The sequence below is a fragment of the Pipistrellus kuhlii genome, unplaced genomic scaffold, assembly GCF_014108245.1.
Source record: "Pipistrellus kuhlii isolate mPipKuh1 unplaced genomic scaffold, mPipKuh1.p scaffold_m20_p_41, whole genome shotgun sequence".
NCBI classification, from domain to species: Eukaryota; Metazoa; Chordata; class Mammalia; order Chiroptera; family Vespertilionidae; genus Pipistrellus; species Pipistrellus kuhlii.
In genome coordinates, this window is record NW_023425542.1 from 442898 (window position 1) to 469615 (window position 26718).

A 26718-nucleotide genomic window follows, 5' to 3' on the forward strand; every position below is an offset into this window, starting at 1 on the left:
CCCCACACTGGGGTTCGGGCGGCAATCACCGGCATGTGCCTTGACCTGGAATCAAAACGTGATCTCCTGGTTCATAGGTTGACACTCAACCACTGAGCCATATTGCCCGGGTGGTGTATTGATTCTAAAGCTGGTAATTAAGAAAGGACCTTTGACCCCGCCTCCTTCACTGCCTAGCAGATGCAGAGGGAGAGACCTACTCAGGGAAGGGAACCGTAAGGGGTGGGACTTAGCAGCCTAGTGGGATTTTGTGTCTCACTATCGCTGGGTGGGCTGGAAAAAATTCACCAGCCACACGCGTCCCGCTCTTCCTCGGCTACCTATAAATCTCCCCTTCTCACTGCTGAAATCTCAGGCTCCGTTCCCCGTTTTCTATTCCGTCCAAAATGTCATATTTACCCGTGCTGTCTCACATGAAACAGTTGCTTCATGATTATGTGAATCCCCATGTGCATGTATTAACATTTTTATTTCCTACTGTTAACCTGTCTCTGTGGATTTATTAGCCCAGCTAGAAGAATTCGGAAGGTGGGAGGGAAAGTATTAACTTTTCTAGCCCCCACAATACTCTACAACATCTAACACAATGTTGGTAGTTGTCTAAGTCGAGTGCCCATTTATTCTGTTTACTTTGTATGTATTAGGAATTTCACATCATAAAGTATTTTTTAAACACATTTATTTATGAGGTTGTTCACTGCCCCCAAAGTTCGCACTAGCAAAAGGTTGTAAACAACCTCAAAGTCCATCATCAGTTGGGTACCAGCAGAGTTAAATAAAGTAAGAGCTTCCAAAAATGAAGTATTCTGCAACCAATAAAAAATGTTAGACACATAAGAGTACATATTGGATGACTTCACTTATATAGAAATCAAAATAGGGTGGTGACTGGGAGGGGCCCAGGGGCCTTCTGGGAGCTGGGAATATGTGGACCTGGGTGCTGGTTCCACAGGGAAGTGAACCGTTAGGATTTGTGAATTCCTCTGTACATCACACTTCTCTCACTCAGCTTACATTTCCCGATCTTGTCCACAAAGCTTTGGTAGGAGATTTTATCAGATGTCCTGCTAACCTCAGAATGGACAGTATCATAGCATTTCCTGATCTAGCAATTCTATTTTTTAAAAGAAAATGAGGTGTGTTGAGCAGGAACTACTAAGTGACCCCTCTGGCTTCTGAATATCATCATTTCCTTTTCTAAGTGGTGTTTTTTTTGTGTGTGTTTTGTTGTTGTTAACATCTACCTCATCTCCCATTGGAGTCAAAATACAATCACAACTATAGAACAACTTCACAAAAGGTAAACGGCAACTGCAAGGTAAGAGGTTACCACCTGCTGAGTAGGGCCTTCCTGGCTCCAGTGAAACCCAACTTCCTCACTGTGCTGTGGACTGGAGAACAGATGGGCTATTTCTTTTTTAAGCTGATGCTTCAAATTGGGGGTAAATTTCACAAAATTAATGAAAGTAATGATATATTTTGACTACTAATATTAATTTTTTTTTTTTCACTGTTCAACAGTAATTACATCACATTGCCCTTCTAGGAGAGAATGTAAAACAGGGAAAGTGACATGATTGACTGTTAATGACCATGCTGGACTCTACACACACCCTCTCCTCTGACAACCCCGCCCCCTCCAATTTGCACATGAAAAAAAAAAAAAAACAGACCCAGAGACACTATGGCCACACAGATAATAAACAATATGAACTCTAGCCTAAACCAAGCCCTTTTGATTCTAGAGTCCTCATTCTTCCAGTTTACCAAGCCTTGTTCCAACAAAAGTTCACTGCCACCAATCTAATACCACCAGAAATCCCTAATATGGGGTGTCCTAAAGGAGAACCTATCCAGATAATCAGTTTGCAAACCTGAGAGCCCCCCAAAAGTGGGCTCTGTCCAGACAATGGGGAGACTGCTTTTTATCAAGTCCTGCCTTTGCCTCTGATTGGTCCACCGTTATGCAAATTAGGAATCCAAATTCACACAGTCTGATTGGTCCAAATAGCACGGTCCTGATTGGCCAGGAAAGACGCAAATGAGGAAATAGAGGGACCGTTTCAATTGGACAAGACAGGCCTCAGTCTGACAGTGGAAAGATGAGCTCAGGAGCTATTCATAAGGGTGGGCTCAGAGGGCAGGAGCAGAGTGCAAGAGACTGGCGGCTCCATCTGTGGCTTTTCACTGAAATGCAGAATGTGTGAGAGGCTCTTGCCAGCAATGGTTAATTGAGTCAATTAACCCCTAGGAGTTCTTGGAAGATATATTCCTTCTCAGGGTTAACACTTGCTTTCTCTGACCTGCTTACACACTAGTGCCCATGACACATGGGTTCATGTATTGGTCACCTCACTGAATCCCACCGGAATTCTCTGAAATCTGGCCATGTTGCCACCATTCACCCCCAATGGTGCTTCCTAAGTTTTCTAGTGCTCTCATGGCCAAATACCATGCCCTTCATTTTTAATTGTTCTTTTGTCTCTTCGAAGGATTTGTCCGTTGATAATCTATCTTGTCCTCTTATGTCCATGACTTTTAAGTTATCCTGGTTTCCTCACGCTGACTGAATTTTCTCCAGCCTCTTCTTTCTCCTCCTCCCTGGCCAAAAAGCCCCCTTAAGTTAAGTCCAGCCTCTCTACTCTCCTCACCACCTCTTCTGGAAGAGTCACTGGTCCTGCAACTGTTATGGGGCATTGGTATATACTGCCAGCATTTGCAGGACTCTCAAATCCTTCTCATCATCCCTAACATGTCTCTTTCTCGACAGAGCCAAATGTTCAACTCCTTGTGAGATATTTCCCTAAATCCATTTCCTCTCCTCAGTCACCTAGTCAGGGTAGTTCCTTTACTCCCTGAGAATTAATATAAAAGTCAAAAGGTTTCCACCCTACCAGTGGTTTTGGTTTAGCGTTTTGGGTCGTGATGATGTGTGTTTTAATAGAAATAGCTCAACGGGTGTCACAAAATGACTCATGTCACATTCTGTAGGTTGGGGGTCCAGGGCTAGGATGGCAGCTCTGTTCCTTTAAGGTTTGGAGATTCAGGTTCCTTCTATCCTGTTGCTTAGCAACCTCTAAAGTGTAGACCTACATTGTCCAAAATGGTGCACTATCCCCACCACACCTACATTTCATCACACAGGATGGAAGTTGATAGCCACACCTAACTGCAAAGGCCAGTGGGAGATGGAGTCTGTGTTCTGAGATCAGGAACCTTCCTGTACTTAGCTAAAAATCTGTTTCTCCCTTATTGTGAAAGCAGAAAATGGTCATCCGGAGACAAGCTGCCAGCTCAGCCAGAAACCCTAAGGGGCATCAGTTATCTTTACTTTGTCCAACTTTGTTTCTATAGTGAGATTTCTCCATGGTCATCTATATTGCAAATATTTTCCTTTTTGTTGTTGTGTTGTTGTTGTTTTTTACCTTTTAACCTAAGATTCTTGAAAATGCATACATTTTTTAAAATATATATATATATTTTATTGTTTTTTTACAGAGAGGAAGGGAGGAGAGGGATAGAGAGTTAGAAACATCTATGAGAAACATCTATTCATTTGCCTCCTGAACAATCCCTACTGGAGATGTGCCCGCAACCAAGGTTTATGCCCTTGACCGGAATTGAACCTGGGACCATTCAGTCTACTCTATCCACTGAGCCAAACTGGTCAGGGCCATACATTTTCTATGTATTTGGATGTCCTAATCCCATCCTTCATAGTTTCTGCCCTCTGTGTCATGTTTATGTTAAACACACATAATGTTAAAAAAATATTGGTCTGGTTCCCTGGAGAAACCTAACAAATACAGCACCTAAGCAAGTTTTTAACCTTACTGAGCTTCAGGTTTTCAGCTATAAAATGGGGGCAAAAATAACATCATGGTATTATAAAGGAAATAGTGTTCATAAAGCATCTAGCAGGTGCCAATGCACAGTAGGTCAATAAAGGTTAGGAAACTTTCTCTTTTATTTTTACCATGAGTCACTGGTCAGCCTACAGTGCAAGTAGGTATGCATAGGCCAAGGCAGGGCACAAAGACATTGCCTGGAGGAGGTGACAGATCCCTGAACTTTAAACATCATTTGCTGTATCCCAATTTTACAAATGTAAAGCCCAGAGGGACCGATTTACCCAAAGTCCTATCATTGTAAGCAGAACAGGGGTCGGAATCAGGTTTTTGGACTTCCTCTCCAGGATGGCTTTTCCTATGACATTTGGTCTCTAAACTGTAGTTTATTGCAACCAATTTGCTCAAGGATGCCAGGACTTTCTGCACATACTTGGAATTCTCAGAAAAATCAGCAGATCATGAAAACACCTGGGCTTTTCGTCTGGCTTCTTTTAACTTACTGTGGTTTTAACATATGATCATGTGTAAACTATGAGAGCTCCACTATCAAAGAGACTTTAGGCCAACATACTCTTTGCCATGGAGCTGGAGTTGCACTGAAGTAGTTAATGGCATTCTCTGTTTCATTTTTGTCTGCTAGTTTTCTGATACTTAATACGTATTGATGTTTGGGGCAAAGTTAATATATTTAACACTAGAAGTCCAGTGCAGGAATTCATGCATGAGTGGGGTTCAGTCAGCCTGGCCCCAATCAGGGAAGATTGGTGGCAGACCTGTCGGGAGGAGGAGACGCCTGGAGGTTGGCCAGCGGGCCCTGCCCCCGATTGGAGTGTGTGTATGTGTGTGTGTGGGGGGAGGGGTGATTGCGGGGGGGGGGGGGGGGGGGGGCTGGCCATGCTAAGGGACTGTGGGTGGTGGCCGGCCAGACCCACCCCCAAATTGGGTGCAGGGGGCCAATGGGGGCAGATGGCCTGGGGGAGGGGCCATGGGTGGTTGGCTGGCTATCCCTGCCCCTGATTGGAGTGTGTGTGTGGGGGAGGCTGATCAGGAGTGGAGCTGGCTGGGGGGAGGGGCTGCAGGAGGTTGGCTGGCTGACAGCTTTACCACCTCTCCCCCTGATCAGGCTGGTTTGCTGGCCGCAGTGGGCATCATAGTGATCAGTCGTTCTGGTGTTCAGGTCGCTAGCTTCATATATATATATATATATATATATATATATATATATATATATATAATTTTATAATAGTATGATGTTCAAATTACCTCATTTCCTAGTCACATATGAAAATGGTTCCCAGATTCTTGAATTTAGCAAACCAGTAAATCAACACCCTTGAAAATTAAAAGAAACAATATTATGCCGTCAGCTTTTTTTTTTTTTTTTTTTTAATTAAATGATTTTTTAGAGAGGGGAGGGAGAGGGAAAGAGAAACATTGATGTCAGAATGAAACATTGATCTGCTGCCTCCTACCTGGGATCAAACCTGAAATCTGGGCATGTTCCTGGACCAGGAATTGAACTGGCAACCTTTTGGTGCATGGGACAACACCCAATCAATTGAGCCATACTGGCCAGGGCTCTGCTATCAACTTGTAATTTTGCCAAATAAAAATGAAAAATATTTTTACAACTATAGCATATTACCCTACTGCACAAAAGAAAGAACTTTTAATACCACATGAAGAGAACTTGTAAGCTTCTCTCATGTATTCAGATGGAATGTCATATTTCAACAATATTCCTAGAGAATTCAGGGACAGGAGAGGCATACATTATTTGACCATCTCTATTGTCCAAAGAAAGTAAGAAGGCTGGCTCATTACAATGTTAAGATAAGTTATGGGAAAATGCTTCCAAAACTAAAAGGGGAAGTGGGTGGTGGTACAGGATGAAATGAGAGTTGGTAATCCTCAGTTGTTCATTGTTGAAGTGGGTGATGAGTACACTGTTACTTTCTGTACTTTTGTGTCTATATTCAAATTTTCCTCTAATAAAAAGTTAAAAAAAAATGTTTTCCAATACAGCATAATGTTAAGATCTGAGGAAGCTGGGTATGAACATACAGCGGTTATTCGGTATCCTGTGAACAGACCTTAACTTTTGCATTTATGATCACTGCTTTGAAGTTCTTGTGGGCTAAATCCAAAAGGTAGGTCTACACAGTTTCTTCGGACAGCTTCTTTTCTGAGTATGGGTCACGCTTTCTTCTTTGCATTACTCATAGTTGTTGATTGAAGTCTGGACAATTTAGATTATATGTAGCAACTACTGATTGTGATGTATTTCTCTGATTTTAACATTTGGATTTATTATTTTTAAAAATATATTTGTATTGATTTCAGAGAGGAAAGGAGAAACATCAAAGATGAGAGAAAATCATTGATCAGCTGCCTCCTGCACGCCTTACACTGGGAATCGAGCCCACAACCAGGGCATGTACCTTTGACCCTCAGTCCGCAGGCCGACGCTCTATCCACTGAGCCAAACCAGCTTGGGCTAACATTAAATCTGTCTTCCCTGCAAGAGAGTGTGGCTGCTGATGTCTCTGCTGTTTTACATCATTAGTTTAATCCTTCACTCTGGCCTACCAGAGGTTGCTGCTACAGGACTGGATGGTCAGCAGGAGGCTGTGCTCATTAGACACACAGAGTCCCTGTGGCTTCCAGCCACTGCTGATAGACGTGGTGCAGATTGAAAATACAGGCCAGGCTCTGGGTGGCTGAGGCTTTCTTCTCCTGGGCTCTCTTGGTTCTCCCTGGGCACGGCTTTCTCAGCTCCTCATTCCATTTCCACTGGCCGGCACTTGCCCCAGCTGGGGTTGCAGCCGCAGCCTAGCAGAGCTGAGTTTCCTCCAGGTTTCCTTCCAAGTTCACCGCTTTTAACTGGCAAAGTCATGGTTTCTGCTCAGCTTCCACTCATTCCATGGAGTTCATGTCCTCGGGCTACAAAGCAGCTGGTTTTCAGACTGGCTGCGGTGGGGGGGAGAGGAGAGTTGGGGAGCTCCAGGCAGGAAGCTACAGACTCCACTGATTCTTACCTGAAGCTCTAGAGTCTAGATGGTTTTAAAAAATCAACCATTTTCCATTTCTTGTCTTTCACCATTTTGGTTACATACTTGTTTTTTTTTTTTTTTGCAGGGAGGATTGGCTGACCTCTTCACTCTACCATAGCCAGATGTCCATCGGTCCTAATACCCTTTTGTTTATTCCTGAATGATTGAAATATTTGAAACCCCACAAATAAAGGATAAAGGCATAAGTAAAATTACTTCCAGGGAAAGCTAATGTTTCAAGGGAAAAAATTAATAGTGAAAACACTTTAAAAAATGGAAATCCATTCCTTAAGTAGCAACTCTACGGAGAACTGATTTCAACCATTAGTACTTTTCAACACGGGAGCGACAGTTGGCGAGTGTGATCCTAAAGAGTGCCACGGGTTGAATGCATACATCTAGTGAGCCTGCATGTGCGAGGCATGCCAAATACTTTAGGGAGATGACTTTGAAATAATTCCAAAAATGTTCAAAGACTACACATTCCATATATGTTTTCAAAGATAAAAAATTACCTCATTAGTCTAGAATGTGTAACTTTATCACCATCACCCCATTTTTTATTAATGGAGAGGGCCTGGAACTGCCTTTTAGACAGAAATGAATGTGTTAACTCACAGATGACACCGTGGTGCTTTAAATATGCTTAAACGGACAGAGCTGCTTGGAAACCTAAAACAAAGCTATGTTACTTTGCTTCCAATTCTTTTCTTTAAAAGAAATGCTTCCCTCCACCATCTGGAATGGGCCTTGCCCTTTGGGAAATGAATTCATTCAAGAATATACATTGACTCATCACTGTTAGAGGAAAACTTCTCACAGTATAAGTCCTTCCACATTGAAATGCCTTACATTCTACAAAAAAGCATTACATTTTTAACAGCCCAAGGAAAACTAGGAAACAACTTCACCAAACTCTTCCATTAAGTTCACAAATATTTTCAATCACTGAGATTTAACTTCTGAGGGTCAGAAATAGTTCACTGAAGACCAAGAATGTTAGAGCTGAAAAGAGGAGTAACTCGTGTAAAAACAGCCACAGCTGAAAATGATCACAGTTAAAATATCATCATAGTGCGAATTATTAATTTCTTAACCCAAGAAGGGCTTAACATTTGATGCACAGTAGTAGCCAAGGCAGAAAACAAACTAAGGGGTCAAACATTTGCCTTAAGCGATCCATTTATTAACATTCTTGAATTTTTTCTTTATCTCCAAAAGAAATATTGGTGTATTTATAAAGGATTCTTAATTTGTTGGATGTATTAAATTATGACAATAACATGCTGTACAACCTCCCATCATATCATATCCTATATTCACATGACCTAAGCCCCAAGGACAGGAAAACACGTTCAGGTTAGTAACATTTGTGTTCCATTAGAACTGGTTGGGGCAGGACCGCTGGATGTTGCTTTGCTAGCTCGCTTCCCCCTAGGGTGCTCAAATGTTACGTCTTCTAACCACCACACCCTCCTCCCATGTGCCTGCCAGGGCCAGCCCAGGGTTCCCCAACTCCTCACTGCTCTGGCAACGTGGACATGAGGCTCTCTCCCACTAGACTGAGTTTCTCAAGCCTCACACCCCTCATTTTTAGTCCATAAACCTCCCTGCCGATCCCACAGAAGAAAATTCCCACAACTACCCAAGTCCATTTGCTCTCTGCATCTCCCTCTCTTCCACTGCATCTCTGCCAACAAAGGAGTCTTTCCATCCAAGGCCGATGCCTCCGCTGTATTCCGGTGCTATCCGTTCCCTCTCAGGAACTCTTCTCTCCGTTCTCTCCATCCTGTAAGCATTTTACATGCTTAAGCCTCCCAACTTAAATCAATTCTCCCTCCACCCCATTCTCTTCTCTCCTCCCAGTGTCCTTTCCCCTTGACAAATGTAGTTTCTCAGAAGAGTCGCCTACAAACACTTCGCTTCAGTGGCTCACCACCTACTCAGCTCACTGAAGACTGGCGTTTCCTCCCACCGTTCCACCAGCACTGGGTCAGATCCAACAACGCGCTGATCCCAGGATCCAGTGCAGTCTTTTCAAGCTTCTCTCACCAGAGCAGCAAGCACTCCACACTCCCACCTCTCCCACCTTCTTGAAATAATTCTTGGCTTTGGCAATACCCCCACACCTGACATGCTTACCCCCTTTTTGGCAATAATAATCTCGAGTTCTGACATCTGTATAGAATTAGATTTTGTAAAGCATTTCCACAGTGGCACATTTATCACTTAATAAATACTATGAATGAATGCATCATTTGATGTTTACAACCCCATAAGCTTACTACACAGGTTATTTGAGATGACAAAAATCAATTCCATCAAAGTAATGCTGTTAAAAGTCAAAAGAAGCCACCTCCCAACTTAAAAACCTATGATCCTTACAATGCACGAACAGTTAAAAATATTCAAATTCCACATCTCAGAAAAACGAAGACAGGATTGACTGATCATCTTGCAGAAACATGAAGGCCGGATGATGCATAATATCCCCTCTGAACAGGCTGGCTAAAACCTCTCAGATCCCCTTTTCATCCGTTATCTTACGGTAAGCCTCTATAAAACTTCATACTTAACATTTCCAAGGCTCAAATGGTATGCTCACAGCAGACATCCGGCGAGCACTTGAAGACATTAACTTCAGTAGTTGATCAACGGCTGCTATAAACAACATGTGTAAGTCATTTTTCCCCCTTCTAAAGAAAAAGTCAGCAGCTGTTTGCTAAAAACTTTTTTTTTTTTCTTTTTTTTTTTTATTGTGGATGAAGACATCGCCAACTCACATATATCATTTTTATTTGGAGTATTTTTTTGCTTTGCAGTGCTCCTGAGAAATTCAGAAATGCATTGACTTAAGTTTTATAAAATACAACCCAATACTATAGTTGGGTTATAAATTTCCCCCATTTAGTTATTTCCCTAAAAATCAAGACAATTTATCAATTTTAAGTACAGAAACCTAATAAGTTAAAAAGTAAACACTGGCAAATAATCACAAATGTCAGAACATTAAAAGTGTCTTTACTTTTTCCATAGGAATATATAAAATAAATATCAAGTATAACTGACTTGATATTTACAAAATTAAATTTCTTGATGGAAGACGCTTTAAATACTTTGATATATAAAAAACTTCATTAGCTTTATAAATCAAATTCAAATGCTCTGAGTTTGATACATAATAACTTTCTCTAAGTATTCTCATCCCACCCCTGTCCCTGAGGACACTTTTATATTTTCCACCTAATGTTAAAATAAGTTATTTTGAGAACGTTTTTCTCACTTTTGATAAACCACTGAATGGTTAAAATAAACTGGAGGCTTTATTTGAGGGGATATTTAATATTTTAAGTGGCTTATTTTAAGGAATTAAATTCTTTCCCCTACTTTTTTTCTCTTAAATAAATAATGGCAGGAAACTAAAATTCAAACAGCCATATGATACAGAATTGTACTAAATCAAATTCAATGTCTGGCTGGATTTTCTATTATAGTATTAACAGTTGAAAACCATTAGGAATGTTGTGAAAAACTGTGGCAGCTAAAGCAAAATTCAACCACAAATCCTAGTAAGTTTGCAGAAAAGTAAACAGTAAAATTACTGTCGTTAAACTACTGCAGTAAATTATTGTTAGAAATGTCCTATTGCTGACATTAGAATTATATGCCTCATCATTGTATGGCTGGTTACTAAGAAGATTCCTTGAGCAGATGGTTCATCTCTGACACAACTTAGTTTCAGGAAAGTAGATGAGTTATGTCTGGTTTAGATCAACAAACACTTAGTATGCATACCAGTCAGCTATAGTTTCAATGATGATACGACTGAAACATTAGGTACTACAGCTTCAGGTCACATAATTAAATAGCAGCCATGTAAGGTCATGCTGTATGCCCATAACAGCTTTCAAACTCATGTTAAACTATGGGGTGAAGGGAGATAGGCTGTTTTGAATCGGGAAGGAAATACTTAAGATGTCATAAAAGGCATTTAAAATATGATGACATGCTACTTAAATACCCACTACTTAAATTTTAATTTTCAAATTATAGGAGAAAAACTCTTTGCATTTTCTATTTCTTCAAAATAAAGGATCATGTCTTTTCTTTTTTTTAACTTAGAAATTTTTATTTCAGATGCTCCACACTGAAATGAAACTTCAATGGCAAGCAGCAAATAATTTAGGCCGGTCAGTGAAAGTACGTTTGAAAGGATCCCAAGGGTAATAATTTTATAAGAGAAATAATGGGCAAAGCAGACAGGAGGCAGTTTGGCAGTTCTAATATAGAACTGGATGGCCACTCCTTAAGTACCCTAAATAAAGAATGGCAATATAAATAAGTTAGCTAAGGAGAGGGGACGTAGTGAAGCAGCAATGTCTCAGTTACTGAATTTCTCAGAAAAACCAGTTTCACCCATCAGTACATAAAGACTTCCAATCTTCTAAATACAGTAGGAAGTATACAGTTAATCACAGCAAAATTTACAAATGATCAAATTTAGCCCTGGCCAGAGCCAGAACTATTTACATATTTGGATTAATATCATTTCCACCTTTCCTTGTTATACAGATGTTTCTATTTTAAAGGCATACTGAAATTTACAAAATTTGCAAAAAAAGGTCTTTAAATATACAACTTCAACAACTAATACAAACATGAACATTCTGATTAAGTTCCAAGCCAGGATTTGACAGGATTATAAAAAATTAAAGAAATACTCCCTTATTCTTAAGTTCCAAACACCAGGTGCTGGTGTTGCTGAAGTAATTCCACTACCCTTGATGACCATGAAGATGTGAGTGGACAACTCCTGGACTGACATACGGTACCTCTCACATGGACAGCTCAGACAGAGGAAGGAGGGGCCGTGTTTGGTGATATTACTAATTATAGTTCCGTAAATGCACCTGTATGATTTAACACTTACATGACAGTTGTGTGTATAGGTGTGAAAAAACAAGTACTGGTAGTTTTAAGATAACTTTAAAAAGATAACTTAGCTCTTAGAACCAAATCATATACCCATAGTATGCACTTGACAATAAAAAGAGAAAGGCCGATACATGCAATAATTTGGATAGATTTCGAAGGGCATTATACTGAGTGAAAAAAGTCAATCTCAAAAAAGGTTACATCGTATAGGATTCCATTTACATAGCACTCTACAGAATGGGAGAACAGTGAGTGGTTGCCACAGGTTAAGGGAGGGGCTAAGGAAGGAGGTGGCTATGACCGTAAAAGGGCAACACGGGGGGTTCTCGGTGTATCTTTTCTGTAGGGGAGGTCACATGGATTTACACATGTGATAACGGTGCATAGAACAAAATACACACATTCCCCCTCAGGACACCTATGTCCTCCCAGGGGCAACCTTGCTCTTGTCCTGTCTACACCAAGTCCTCTATACAGATGATTACCATGTAATCATCTTATAAATTTTCTGCATGATGCAGTGAAGCCATAGCTATCTATTACTTCTTCTTCCTTCTCTTTTCTTTTTTTTTTGGGGGGGGGAAGGTGTAAATCTCATGATTATCTTTAAAAGACAACCACATATCTCGACTAGCCTAAATTAACTTGAAAATCAGAGAAGAAAATTAAAAGCTGACATATAGCTACTTTTATTTTACTTACTTCTGTAAGTTAAGATTAAAAAAATCAAATGTTTCTAGCCTGAATTAGGTTAAATTAGAGAAGGGAAAAAATATATAACAAACACTTCCTCCTGTGACACCTGTAATTTCTAAAAACAATAAGAATATGTTTTATTAAATTTAAAGAAAGTACAACTGCAAACAAATACATGACTTTTTCCAAAAGGCCACTTCGTGATTAAGTACCTACGTTTAGTGTTTCTCTAAAGTGCTGTGCATGTCGTCTCTGGCTTGAGAGTCATCTATTGATTCAAAAGGTCCTTCAACACAACCCCGGCACTGTTGTCAGGCGACACTGGCAAAGGCGTAAACGTGGGCAGCACATCTGAGATGGGTTTCAAAAGGAGGTGCCCAGGCCCACCAGGTCCAAGTCCAGCCGGGTTCATGAGAGGCACAGCTGCAGAGCGGGGAGCCAAGAACGGACTCACATCTGTTCTTCTCCCAGACCTGGGTTCTGTCGTATCTGAATGACAAAATGTGAATTATTTAGTCTCCTATATGTCATTTATTCAGCACTATACAAGTGTTTTAGATTCCAAGATTTGAACCCTAAGTAAATTTAATTCATATGCTGCTGGGTCCTGGATCCAATGCACAGGGTCTATGAAATAAAGAAGGATGAGAGAAAGAAATGGGAGAGAGGAAACAGGACAGAAGGATGTTTTTGAATGTGTAACTAATACTTCATTAAACTCATTAATGTTGTCATTTTATATTTAAATACAAGTTACATAACTGATAAACTTAATTTACTACTGAAGGGGAACAAAGTTTTGCCTCTTAGGACATTGATTTCTAAGCGGCAATTGATTCAGAAAGGAACTTTGAGCCTCCCCCTTCCCTGCCCTGGAGATTTGGAGGGAGAGGGGGCCCCAGCAGGGGGTCTCGGGAAGCTGGACTGTGTGGTAACAGGAGGACTTGGGCAGGGCCTGCTGGCTAGATGCCCACCATGTCCCAATGTACCCGATTGCTGAGCAAGGGTTTTCCTGCCACGGGCGCTCTGGTCTTCCTCAACTACCTGCCCATTCTCACTTCTGACAACCCAGAACCCTGCCCGAACCCGCTTTCTCTGCTGTCCAAAACTTCATATGTATCCAATGCTGCCTGTCTTTGGAATTCTCATGTGTATGTGTGCACCCTTCCCATGTACATATATTAAAAATTTGATTTTCTATTATTTTGTCTGTTAATTTATTAGTCCAGATAAAAGAACTCAGAAGGTGGGAAGAAAAGTATTTTTTTAGCTCCCACACTACAACAAATCCAGGATCAAAAACTAAACTGATCCTGCAACTCCTGGAGCAATCAGAACATCAGGGGCTTTGGAGTCTGATTAGTACAAATCAGCTGGTGCAGGACTTGTAACAGAATGGAGGAGAGGAGGAAGAGGGAGAGGGAGAAGAGACCGAGGGGAGAAGGGGTAAAAGAGAGGGAGAGCCTGCCATAATGAATTTTGGAATCCTCTTTAAGATGTTATAACCTAGTGTAACAAGAAAAAGTATTTTTAGTCTACGTCTGTTAAAATTAAGACTTTTCACTAAATTTGGCAGTCAAAACTTTTATCTGAACAAATAAATTTTACTACTTCCTCTTTCTCTCTAAAAGTTGAAGAAAATATAGCTATTTGTCTAAATGACTAAGCAAGTTTTAAAATTTTCAATATATAAATTATTTAATATCTTATTCAAAATGTAGAATCTGACGTGATATAATTATAACATACTATAGAAGCCCGGTGCATGAAATTTGTGCATGAGGGAGGGGGTCCTTCAGTCTGGCCTGCACCCTCTTGCAATCCAGGCCCTCAGGGGATGTCCGACTGCCTGATCACCCCTAACCACTCTGCCTGCCTGCCTGATTGCCCCTAACCGCCTCTGCCTCGACTCCCGCCACTGCGACTTCATACAGAAGGATATCCAGAAGGTCATTCAGCTGTCTGGTTTAATTAGCATTATTACGCTTTTATTATTATAGATATGTACCTTTACAGTTCCACTAGCAAACACGTTAGTTTGAATTAAAATATAAAGATTTCAGGGGGGAAAAGAGACCTTACGATAAATAATCTTTTTGTAGTTTAGAGGATATATTTAAATTTCAACTCAAGAAATTTTACTGCATGCTAATATAGGAGATATGAATATAAATAAGACCCTTATAAATTAGTGGAATAAAAAATTATGTACACAGCCTTGGCCAGTTTGGCTAGGTGGTTAGTGTCAGCCAATGGACCAAAGAACTGCAGATTCAATTCCTGGTCAAGGTCACATACCTCAGCTGCAAGCTCTATCCCTGGGGCCCTGCAGGGGGCAACCAATTGATGTCTGTGTCTGTCTGTCTGTCTGTCTCTCTCTCCCCCCCAACCCTGTCCTGTTCTTCCCTTTCATTCTCTCTGAAAATCAATGGAAAAAATATCCTCAGACAAGGATTTAGATAGATATATATATAACACATACTGTGGTACCACCAAACTATTTGCTTCCAGGCACATCTTTCATTATATAAGAATGCTTCCTAACATTCTTGGATATCTAAGCCAGTTTATTAAACTTATACTCTTATAAATATTATTAACATACCAAGGTTGGGGTACTGAGCATAACAGATTTTCACAGGGGAAAAAATATGTCTCTAACTGTAAACTACACTTCTCTGATTAGAAATAAGTACCATGAGTGCGAAAGGAAAACAGGTGCCCAAACAAAGGCTTACCATTTAATCACCTTTTCCAAGAAGAATAATTCACAGTGGCTTATGCAGAGAAAACAATGATACCAATATTCAAATGAAAAATAGTACATATTTTTTAAATTAATCTAAGCCAATTAAATATCAGGTTACCACAAGAATATATGAAACCAAAATATAATGCCTTATTGGAATTTTAGAAGAAATCACTGCACATTTTCAAAAACATTAAAAACTTAGTTAATACTGCTGTAAAACATCAAAACTTAAACATTTCATTTCTTAAATTGAGTAAGTAAATATCTGGTTTTACCTTTAAAACTTTCCGGTATATTTATATCTATTTTTCTCCTTCTTGGTGAGTCTAAAGGTTTCATATCATGAACAGAAAGCTTTGGTGGTGGAATAGACGGATGAGATTCTGTTTCTAGAAATTTAACGAAAAGTTCTGAAAAAGACTAAAAAAATAAAAAATATTTTAGTCATATTAGGCCAATATTAAAACTGTATTCGCTACAACTCAGAAAATATACCAGTATTCTAATTATTATAAATATTAAAAACTAATCATGCCATCTGAATCATCTCTATCTATCTATCTATCTATCTATCTATCTATCATCTATCTATCTAATAGCCTAAGTGACTAGCCAACCGGCTGGTAGCTATGCTGCACAATGATTATAAGGGGGCCGATGCTCAATGCAGAAGATGCTGAGCGACAGCAACTTTGCAGAGGGCCCTCTCGCATTCTGGGAACCCTAGGGGGAATGTCGGACTGCCGGGTTTGGCCCTATCTCCAAAAGCCAGGCCGAGGTACCCCATCTGCCAGAGGGACCCCGCTCACTCCCCTGATGCCTTTCAAGCCTCAGAGCCACTCCAAGAGCAGACAGCCAGGGAGGGACTGCGGGAGGTTCGCTCCAGGGCGTGTCCGACCCATCTTACGCAGTCCCACCCCACCGACCACCTTCTAATTAATTTCCTTTCAATGTGCACAAATCCATGCACTGGGCCTCTAGTTTCTTTATAAGCTTTATGAATAATTAAAACGCTAGCACTTTTAACCCCCTGGCAATGAGCAAGGAGACACTTGATTGGTGGTATTGCTCTTATATCGATCAGGGGCAAGGCAGATGTACAGTCCTTAGTTCATCCTAGCTTGATGCCTGTATCAGTGGCCAGAACTGTTTCATGCCTGAGGCTCATAAAATTATAATTCCTAGTTCTTGGAGGGGAAAAGATTTAAAAAAAAACTGGTCTCATAACAAGTAGATTATTAATATTAATTGAGGCTTAGGAGGGAATGTAGATTTAAAATGTTTGTGGAGCCGAGACCGGTTTGGCTCAATAGATAGAGCGTCGGCTTGGGGATTGAAAGGTCCCAGGTTCAATTCCGGTCAAGGGCATGTACCTTGGTTGCGGGCATATCCCCAGTAGGGGGTGTGCAAGAGGCAGTTGGTAGGTGTTTCTCTCTCATCGACGTTTCTAGCTCTCTATCTCTCTCCCTTCCTCTCTGTACAAAATCAATAAAATATATTTTTTTAAAAATGTCTGTGGAGACATTGTAATTAGTCTAGTAACTTCCAGATAATAGTAAGTAGATAGTTCTAGCACAACTCCATTAAGAGTGAACATGTCACTTAACAGTTTTTGTGGCAGTTGTGCAAATGGATATATGTCATTCTGCACATAAAACTGGATGCTATGAGAATAATAAGTGGATCACTATTGACTTAGTGAAAGTTGGGTGGAGGTTTAGTATGGTAATATTGTAATTATTTCAGAGGGCGGTTACTGTGAATCATATATTCCCAGGAGCCAGAATGTGTTCAAATCCTGAGTCTCTGCCATTTAACTGTCAGTGTAGCCTTAGATGCATTTAAGCGGCCTGCTTCTCACCTGAAAAGTGAGTTTCAGTGATGGTGCATATGAGTTGTTGGGAAAAATAAAACACGAGAAGTACTTAAAATGGGGCCTGGCATTGGTAGCCAATAACATATACCTGAGCAATTATCTTCTCCTGGGTTCAGGAAAAAAAATGCTAGCACTTCGGTGACAGAGGTATCAAGTAAAAACTTTAACATAATAATTTCTGATGACAACACTTCACGAACCTATGGTTAAAATTAGTCACCTGTTAACACTTAAATTTCTTAAATAATTTCAATAACTTTACATACACAGGCAAACTTGTATTGACAGAAAACAAATATTAAACTCATTCTTCTAAAGTAATACACAATCAGTGAATATACAAAAGCTCACCAGTAACTTTATTAGATTAAAATCATGCAGTGTAGACCTTTCCTTTAAACTTTAGGCCACCCCATTTAAAACAGGGTTTTATCTTTATCAAGTTGTGGGTAGATCACCTATCCTGTTTCTCTTCATTAAAAAGAAAAGAGAGAGAGAAATAAACTCCACATTCTATCTCACAGTGTTAGGCCATTCAATCAGCCCACTATGTAACAGGCACTATTTTTCGTGTTTATTAACTACCTGCCTCCTCCAACAAGAGGAAGTTCGGTGAGGGAGGCACTGTATCTGGTGTGCTGCTGCATGCCCAATGCTTAGCATTCTCAATGCTTACAATAGTTGGGTACACAGCAGGTGCTCAATAAGTACTCATTGACTCAATGACTAAGTAAAATCTCATAATTTAGTAGTAAGACAAATGACTGTATGCTTATAGCACTATGATTAAATACAAATAAAGGAATAATACTATGAAAAATAAAAGTGCTATGTAAATAAGATATTAAAATAAAACCTATATGTAGTAAACTTATTATACCTGGCTTATTATCCTTAAGCTAGTTACATCTCTGGATCTAAGTTTCTAGAACTTCAAAATAAAAGGGCTGTATAAAATCACCTAAAAGAGAAATCTGATTCTTGCCAGTGAATGTGATGTACTATCATTTGACTATTTATGTTCAGCAAAAGTAAAGTCAGCTCTTACACTATTAAACATAGATTGCTGATTTGGTCTCAGAGGTGTGTTGGGGACACTTTTTGATCCTCCTCCAAGCCACCCAGTCATCCATCTGGTAACTCCGCCCTGATCTTCATTCAACAACTGAAAAATTATTTTAAAACAGAAAAGTGTTATCAGTACAAGAAAAGAAAAAATAACCATATTTCAAATCCAATTCTTAGCAATTCTTAGTGAGAGAGGCTACAAATACAATGAAATCTGGAATAAAAGTTGAGAACTATCAAAATTTCAGGAGAAGAGGGGTGGCATATAAGTTATAAAATATTTCAACTGAATTATACAAATTGCACAAGTCCACACCTTTACTGTAGTATGAAATTATTCCATTTTCAAATTATTGAGAAAATTGTATTCAGGAAAAGTTATATAATATACAGTAAAAGAAAACTTTATATGATGCCACTACTTTAGTTAGAATTGTATTCAGAAAGACTTCTATTATCCAGTTACCTGTTCCATATCCTCCCTTTTGATACCCAGAATGCTTCCCATTAATCTTAACACTTCATGACGCTGGTTCTTTGGTGTGTGGAAATGTCCAATGAAGAGGTTTCTCATTAGGATTCTATGAAAATGAAGGCAGAAACAGCTCAAGGTAACTCTACAAGCTCTCCCCAATATTTAGTGTACCGAAATAATATGTGCTAAGCATATAAATAGACTTAAATAATACTTAATTATAAAAAGCATTACCCATATTTTCTGGCGTATAAGACGACCCCTAATTTTACAGTTAAAACATAGGTTTAGGCCTATATTCGCTGTATAAGACTACCCCCCACTTCAAAGAAAAGACTTACTTTGCCATCAAGATCTGCAGGTAATTTTTGTGCAATTTTGTTTTTTTGCCCCCAATTTTCAGTTGACTTTTTCCCGTCTTATACGCCGGAAAATGCGGTAAGCATATTTTAAAGTAACATTTAAAAAATTTTGATGTGCCCAATTAAGAATATTTCAAAGAACCCAAAATTATACCCAGAAAACATAACTTATTATGAAACCACTTCCTTCAACAAATCAATCAACTGAGATGGTGACCATTAGTAATACTCAGTGCCTCGCTGCATTGATGTCAACCTTAAGAAGACACTTCAAATTTTCCCACCCCACCTTAAATGGTGATGACAGTTCACATGCTTCATGGCTATGTTTATATTTCCCCATTCACACTTATTAAAAATTTGCTAATAATATGGAAATATTTAAAATTTTAATGATATACTACATATATACTTAGATTTGAGATCTAATACATTTGAGCAAAATATGCTCATTTAAGAACAGTAAAAAGAGCAAAAAAGCCCTGACCGGTGTGGCTCAGAGTGTCGTCCCATGCACCAAAAGATTGCATGAGACGATTTTTAGTCAGGGCATATGCTCAGGTTTCAGGCTCAATCCCCAGGAGAGGGTGTGCAGGAGGCAGCTATCAATGTTTCTCTTTCTCTCTTCCTCTCCCTTCCTCTATTTAAAAGAATGGTAAGAATAAACTTTTTATTTTCTAAGTATGGTATTGTTTTAACTTTTCCATATAGTTTTAAGAAAAAGAATTTGAGCTGGAAAAATCCATTTAAAAGCCAAGAGAAGTCCAGTCAGCATGGCTCAGTGGTTGAGCATTAACCTATGAACCAGGAAGTCATGGTTTGATTCATGGTCAGAGCACATGCCCAGGGTACACTCTCAATCCCCGGTGAGAGGCATGCAGGAGGCAGCCAATTGATGTTTCTCATTGATATTTCTATCTCTCTCTCTTAAATCAATAAAAACATATCCTAAGAAAAATAAATAAAAGCCAAAAGAAAAAAAACTACTTTACTGTCTCATTAAAACTACATATATCTCATCATTGTATAAGAAAAAGAAGATTTTTTTAAAAACCCAATCCTATCTAATAAAGAGGGAATATGTAAATTGATGCCACAAAGATGGTGGCGCCCAAAGCCACAAGATGGCGGCACCCAATCCTTTCAGCCCTGCCAGAGGGAGTGCGGTGTGGCCGGACCTGCCCTCAGTCCCCCAGCCGCCCAGGGCTGGCCCAAGGCAGAGGCAAGCCTGGGATGTCAGCTGCCCAGCCACCCAGGACCGCCCAAGGCTCAGGTAAACCAGGGCAGGCTGAGGTTTGTGCTGCGGATTGTGCTGCCAGCAGTGGGGGTGTCACCTTCCCTGCTGCCGCCTTCCCCTGATTGTCGGGTCACCTCCCACCCGAGGGCTCCCGGACTGTGAGAAGGGACAGGCCAGGCTGAGGGACATGGTCAGAGCACTGAGCCTCTAGTTACATATACACATCTACATGCAGAAGTTTTACCATAAAAGGAGTCTTCATAAAATACATAAAAGTAAAAAGAAAGAGCATACTTGTCTACTTTTCCTTCTGTGCTGTTTACTAAGTTCATCAATTTTTTTTGTACATCATCCAGCATTTCTTGTCGGAGCTCATCTGTTTTAAAACATGAATAAAGATAGTCATTAAGTGATTAAAACAATCTGGGTGAATATGTAATGAGATTTAGGACATCTTTGCTGTGAATTCTGAATGTACGTACTTATTCAAATTGGGACTATTCAATGACTTCCACTTCATCTCTTCTTTGGTTTAGTGGGTTAGGTTTGCTGGTACAGAATCTACCTGGAAGCTAGGGTATGAATTTATTCACACAGTTTACCCCCAATAAAATAATCAATTCTTTAGCAGAAAATATAAAAATCAAAGAAAACGATTTTCCTTCGCTTCGGAAGCTTAATAGCAAAGAAGAGATTCCCCTCACTGCTTCCTTGCAGGAAACATTTCCAAGCCCTCATTAATGGGAAGAAGTGGAAAGGACAATTTTAGATTTTCCTTTTTCCATTTTCCTGGCTAGACTCTACTTTTCACGAGCTACAAAAAGTATCTAACAAAACTAAGGCCACAGCTCTGGATGTAGCTCATAGGGCAAATTCTGGGGTTAAAAAAATTGCAAAATACAATTCATATCACTGGTTCTAACATAGTAATCAAGATACTATAATTTATGACTGACTCAGAAGGATGTTTGGACTCTTTTATTTTCAAATTCTTACTTTAAAAGAAAGCAGAATCTGTAAAATGTTGGTGGAATAGTTCAAATTTGAGCAGTATTAAAAGCAAAGTCTAGAATTTCAACAGGAAACAATACTCTGTTCATAAATCCAACCATGCCATAGGGCCAAGAATTCCTAGACTAAGGAACTCTCAGCCAAACCCATGGAGTTTTCACCTATTACCTCAGAAATGAACAGTCTGAGCTGAAGGAGATGCTTATTAACCTCAAGCTACATTATACATTTCATTCCGAAAGAAATGAAGACTGCTCTGCCTCAGAGCTCCATTTTTCAAAGTAAGAGACACATCCACACACTACACTCTGACCTCTTTCCACAAACCTACTCTGACTTCTGCTGCATTTTCCTAGTAGTAGCTGGATACAAGTTCCCTTACGAGAGATACGACTTGCAAATATTTTCTCCCCCTCTGTGGGCTGTCTTGTCATTTCACTTTCTTTCTTTTCTTTTCAATATTTTTTTAATTTAATTAATTAATTTATTTATTTTTACATATTTTATTGATTTTTCCCCCTCCCTCCCTCCCACACATCCCCTCCCTCCCCAGAGCTTTATGTCCATTGGTTGTACTTATATGCATGTATACAAGTCCTTCATTTCACTTTCTTGATGGTGTCTTGAAGTACAAAAGTTTTTAGTTTTGCTGAACTCCCAATTTTTTTTTTTTGTTGCTTGTGCTTTCCATGTCAGAGTGAAGAAACTGTTGCCTGACTCAGTGTCGCAAAGATTTAGTAGTTTTTTTTCCTAAGACTTTCACAGTTTTAACTCTAAAATGTATGTCTATGACCCATTTTGAGTTATTTTTGTGCATGGTGTAAGGTAGTTGTCCAACTTTGTTCTTATGTATGTGGAAATCCAGTTGTCCTGGTACCATACGTTGAAAACTATTATTTTGGCACTCCTGTTGAAAATTTATTGACTATAAAAGTATGGTTATAGACCAGGAGGTCACAGTTCGAGTCCTAGTCAGGGCACATATGCCCAGGCCCAGGCCCGGGCTCAGGCTCTATCTTCAGTGTGGAATGTGCAAGAGGCAGCCAATCAACGATCCTCTCTCATCACTGATGTTTTTATCTCGCTTCCTCTCTGAAATCAGTAACATACATATAAAGTATGGCTAATTCTGACTTTTAACGCCCACTGCAAGACTTCTGTACATGCTCTTTTGTCTGCCTGAAAAGCTCTCTCCATTGGCACTACCTATTAACCCCCTAGCCGCCCTGCACATCTTAGTTCCTAGGTCGCTTCCTCAAACAAGTTTCCTCTGAACCTACAGATTGAGCCAAGTCCATTTTCTTTCCGTTTTTTTTTTGTGTGTGTTTTTTTTAATTTTATTTTTTTAATTTTTAATTTTTTTTAATATTCCATTGTCCAGGTGTTCCACAGTTTATCCATTCACCTACTGAAGGATATCTTTTTTTTTAATTATTTTTTTATTAAATTATCATCTGTGTACATATTTTACCATTGCTCCCCCCTCAACCCCATACATACCCACCCTTCCCAGAGTTTTGTGTCCATTGGTTGTACTTATATGCATGTATACAAGTCCTTCGGTTGATCTCTTATCTCTGCTTTCGGTTTTCATCTGTTAGGACAATGACTAAAATTCAGACTTACATATAGTACTAAATATATATAGAAAATATCCAGTTTAACTGTTTGCAATGCCTTATGGGTTTTCTAAATTGCCAAAATCTAAATTGCAAAATGTAATTCATATAATAGGCTAACTTTACCAAAATAGAGATGGTTGCCATAACCATATTATAAAAGTGAGGCTTGTGTTTGGAAAATTTATTATAGTTTTCTTTCTTTCCAGTAAGAAATTTAATCTTGGAGGGGATGAGAGAGAGAGAGAGAGAGAGAGAGAGAGAGAGAGAGAGAGGGAGGGAGGGAGGGGGCGAGAGAGAGAGAGAGAGAGAGAGAGAGAGAGAGAGAGAGAGAGAGCGAGCGCGCACACGCGCGAGCGCACAAGACTGCTATTAAAGTTGGAGCCAGTAAAGACATTTTAGATTATTAATGTGCACATATATACTATGAACACATGGTGTTCTTTGGGCTTTTCTAGTACTACATTCTGAATATAAATAGAACTCTCAACTAGTCAGAGGTAAAATAGCAAGTAACTTAACCATTGTGAATTAACCATTCCGCTCACGAGCTAAAGTCAGACCAGAGTCAAGATAGGCACAGTCTTTGCTTTCTCTCCTTCCCAAGGTGAAGAGAGACAGTAGAGAAAAGATCAAACTTCTCCTGACCCTACCCTTCCTTCCTCTCCAGGATTCCCTTCTCCTATCTACTTTCTTTTAATATTTAATAAGTTTTATATTGATTACATATCAAAATGATATTCCTGACATATTGGGTTATATAAAATATAGTACTAAGCCGAAACCGGTTTGGCTCAGTGGTAGAGCGTCGGTCTGCGGACTGAAAGGTCCCGGGTTCGATTCCGGTCAGGGGCATGTACGTTGGCTGCGGGCACATCCCCAGTAGGGGGTGTGCAAGAGGCAGCTGGTCGATGTTTCTCTCATCGACGTTTCTAGCTCTCTATCTCTCTCCCTTCCTCTATGTAAAAAATCAATAAAATATATTTAAAAATATATATATATAGTACTAAAATTATCGTTTTAATGTGGTTACTAAGAAATTTAAAATTATACATGTGGCTTGCATTATTTTTGGACAGCACTGCTTTGGAGCATAACCAGGATATAACCACTATCCATACTGTATCTCATTTAAATAGAAACGATAAAACTGTATGATAGACATATTCAGAGTAAAATTCATAAAGCAAAGAGCTGATTCTGATAAAAATCATTTTACTAAGGTAAATTAGAAAAATATAACTTTGCTCTATGAAAAACTGATCAAGAAATTTTTCTTAAGAGTTTGTCAATATTTTCTTCTTAATGAAAATTCATTAATAGATATAAAATTGATAAAAGTAGGTGTTCTAAAATATAGGGTCAAAACGTCCTTAAGGCCAAAATATCAAGGTAAACATTTCTTACACTCACTATCAGAATCCAAGCTAGTCCTGAGCTAAAGTGACAGAGAACTGGTAATTGCACCTCCCTGTAGGCATGCGCAGGGCTGTTTCAAATCTAAGCAGTAGTTTAAATGTGTTCTGATATTTGAGTCCAGATAAAAACTTCAGAATTTGGGGGAAGAAGTTGGAAGGCTGGTATGAACTAGGAAAGGTTTAGAAAAGCAGAGACTTCAGGGTCCCTACAGACTGTCTTTCTCTCTAGGCATCCTGCTCTCCTCCCATCAGAGATTCTGAATATTTCTCCACAAAAACTGAACACTAATTCAAACCACAATTTGAAATCAGAACTGTATTTATATAGGCAGGCAAAACATGGTTATTCAGAAATGGGTTTTTAGCCAAATACAATATCCCCATGAAATAATCTAACATGCCAAAAAAATACTTTGAAATTTAAAAAGAGAGAGAGAAAGAGAAGACAGTAGATACTCTTTAAGGTTGAGCAATAGTCTAGTTTTAGTCTAAGATTTAATCTAGTTTAGGGGAGAATTACTCTGAAAAAATGACAACCTAAGACCTGCCACATCAGAGCCTCTTCTCCATAATGCCTAGAGATGGCACCAGGACCTTCACCACTTGACTTAATCAAAACTGAACACAAAATGCAATTGACTACAAAAGATTAGTACATCATAACTTTACATTTTACTTATTAGTAACACTGCACTGTAAAACCATCTTCAGAGAACATCATAAAATTAAGTCACGAAGTCATTTGGCTACTTCTTGACTAAGCTCTCTTGGACTAGACTTAAGTCAGTGTAAACAGTCACTTGACTTGAAAGAGAATGGTGGTTGGAGAAGGACTTGAGAATCAGACCTGCATATGAACTATGGTTCTGTCATAAGACTTGGGTATGAATCATGATTCTGTCACCAGGGTCAGTCTGTTGCCTATTTTATAAAAAGAGCATGTTTATCTCCAAGGATTTTTAGAGAGTCTGAGTGATTAAATGTGACTTTTCTAAACAGAAAAGTACTATATAAAGCATAAGTACTCATTCATCTGATTTCGTAAAATATCATCTCTCAATCTAGCCCTAAACAATATCAATAATATGTATCACTTTGGTTAACATTAACATTGTTATTTTCCCTCCATTTTGCCTTGTCATCTTTACAAACCAAGGCAAAGGAACCAAAAGAAGGAAGAAAAAATGTTAAAAAAAGATTATTCTACCTATGGATATTTCAGTAAATAAACTGGGTCTTGTGTCTTACTTGCACTAGTTACCTAAAAAAGAAATTTAAATTTAATAAATTAAAGCTGATATAAGAAAATTCACCTCTTCATTTAATTAAATTAAAGCAAAAGCTAGCAATTAGATGCTTTCTTACCACAGAATTTCAACTTATATTAGATCATTTTCATTAGAGCACCAAATAATATTTTTAAAAGCTTGGCCAGAGTGGCTCAGTTTTTTGGAGCGTCAATCCCATGCACTGAAAGGCAGATGGTTTGATTCCTTGCAGGGGCACCCACTTGGGTTGTGGGTTCAATCCTCAGTAGGGGTGTATACAGAGAGCAACCGATTGATGTTTCTCTCCCTTTCCCCCAACACCTCTCTCTAAAGTAGGAGTGTCGAACTCAATCAGAGAAGGGGCCAAAATCTAAAATCCAGCCTAAATTGCGGGCCGAATGGTTTACTGAACAGTCATAAACTGTCATTGTGATGGAAACGCAGCGAAGTGCAGTGATGACAGCGCGGTGCGGGCCACATTGCAAGGCCTGGCGGGACGGATTTGGCCCTCGGGCCTTGTGTTTGACACTTGTGCTCTAAAGCATTTCCTCCAGAGAGGATTAAAAAAAAATTAAAGGGCATTTTATAATTTATTTATACCTGAAGACAGTTTGCTTTGTCTTTTAATTCAATCCTTTCAACATATCTGACAGAATTTTAAGGGGTAGAATACATGCTGAATATTTTCTTGTTCCATAATTATAATTATTACTAACTGAAATAGCAAAGTTGAGGTCTACTGGATTATTTGTACAGTTAAATTAGAGTTACTATGTGCATTTGAAAGATATTTTATATAAATATTTAATGTTACCAGATTAAATTTATTCTCTCTACAATCTTTCAGCATGAAATCTGATATTTCGTACAGCACTTTCCATATCAAAACATTTTGTTTAAATGTGAGTCAAATTATATTTAATTTATAAAGCTTTACACAGTCCAGCTATATCCCTGACAAAGGAAGGCAATTTTGTAAAAAAAATTTTAAAAAGTAAAGTCATTATAATAATCTTGCCACTTACTGAATATCATTCTCACTATAGAAAATATACCAATGACCAAGGCTTTCTAAGCTGCAAACTGGACCTCACCTC

At 39.0% G+C, this 26718-nt stretch overlaps 1 protein-coding gene and 1 pseudogene across 4 annotated transcripts in view; one reads left to right on the top strand and one right to left on the bottom strand.

Moving 5' to 3' along the window:
* Window positions 1–11595: 11595 nt before the first annotated feature.
* The window catches only part of TRIP11 (thyroid hormone receptor interactor 11), a 62290-nt gene continuing 47167 nt past the window's right edge, over window positions 11596–26718 (bottom strand). For all 4 annotated transcript variants that reach the window (XM_036411592.2, XM_036411593.2, XM_036411591.2 and 1 more), the window contains 5 exons: window positions 20600–20681; window positions 18698–18812; window positions 18212–18328; window positions 15563–15707; window positions 11596–13024 (listed from right to left, as the gene is read on the bottom strand). In XM_036411592.2, the coding sequence (XP_036267485.1) occupies window positions 12804–13024; window positions 15563–15707; window positions 18212–18328; window positions 18698–18812; window positions 20600–20681 (680 nt within the window). In that variant the 3' untranslated portion in view covers window positions 11596–12803. The remainder of the gene's footprint in view (window positions 13025–15562; window positions 15708–18211; window positions 18329–18697; window positions 18813–20599; window positions 20682–26718) is intronic.
* Window positions 16313–16457, top strand: LOC118704296 (annotated as a pseudogene).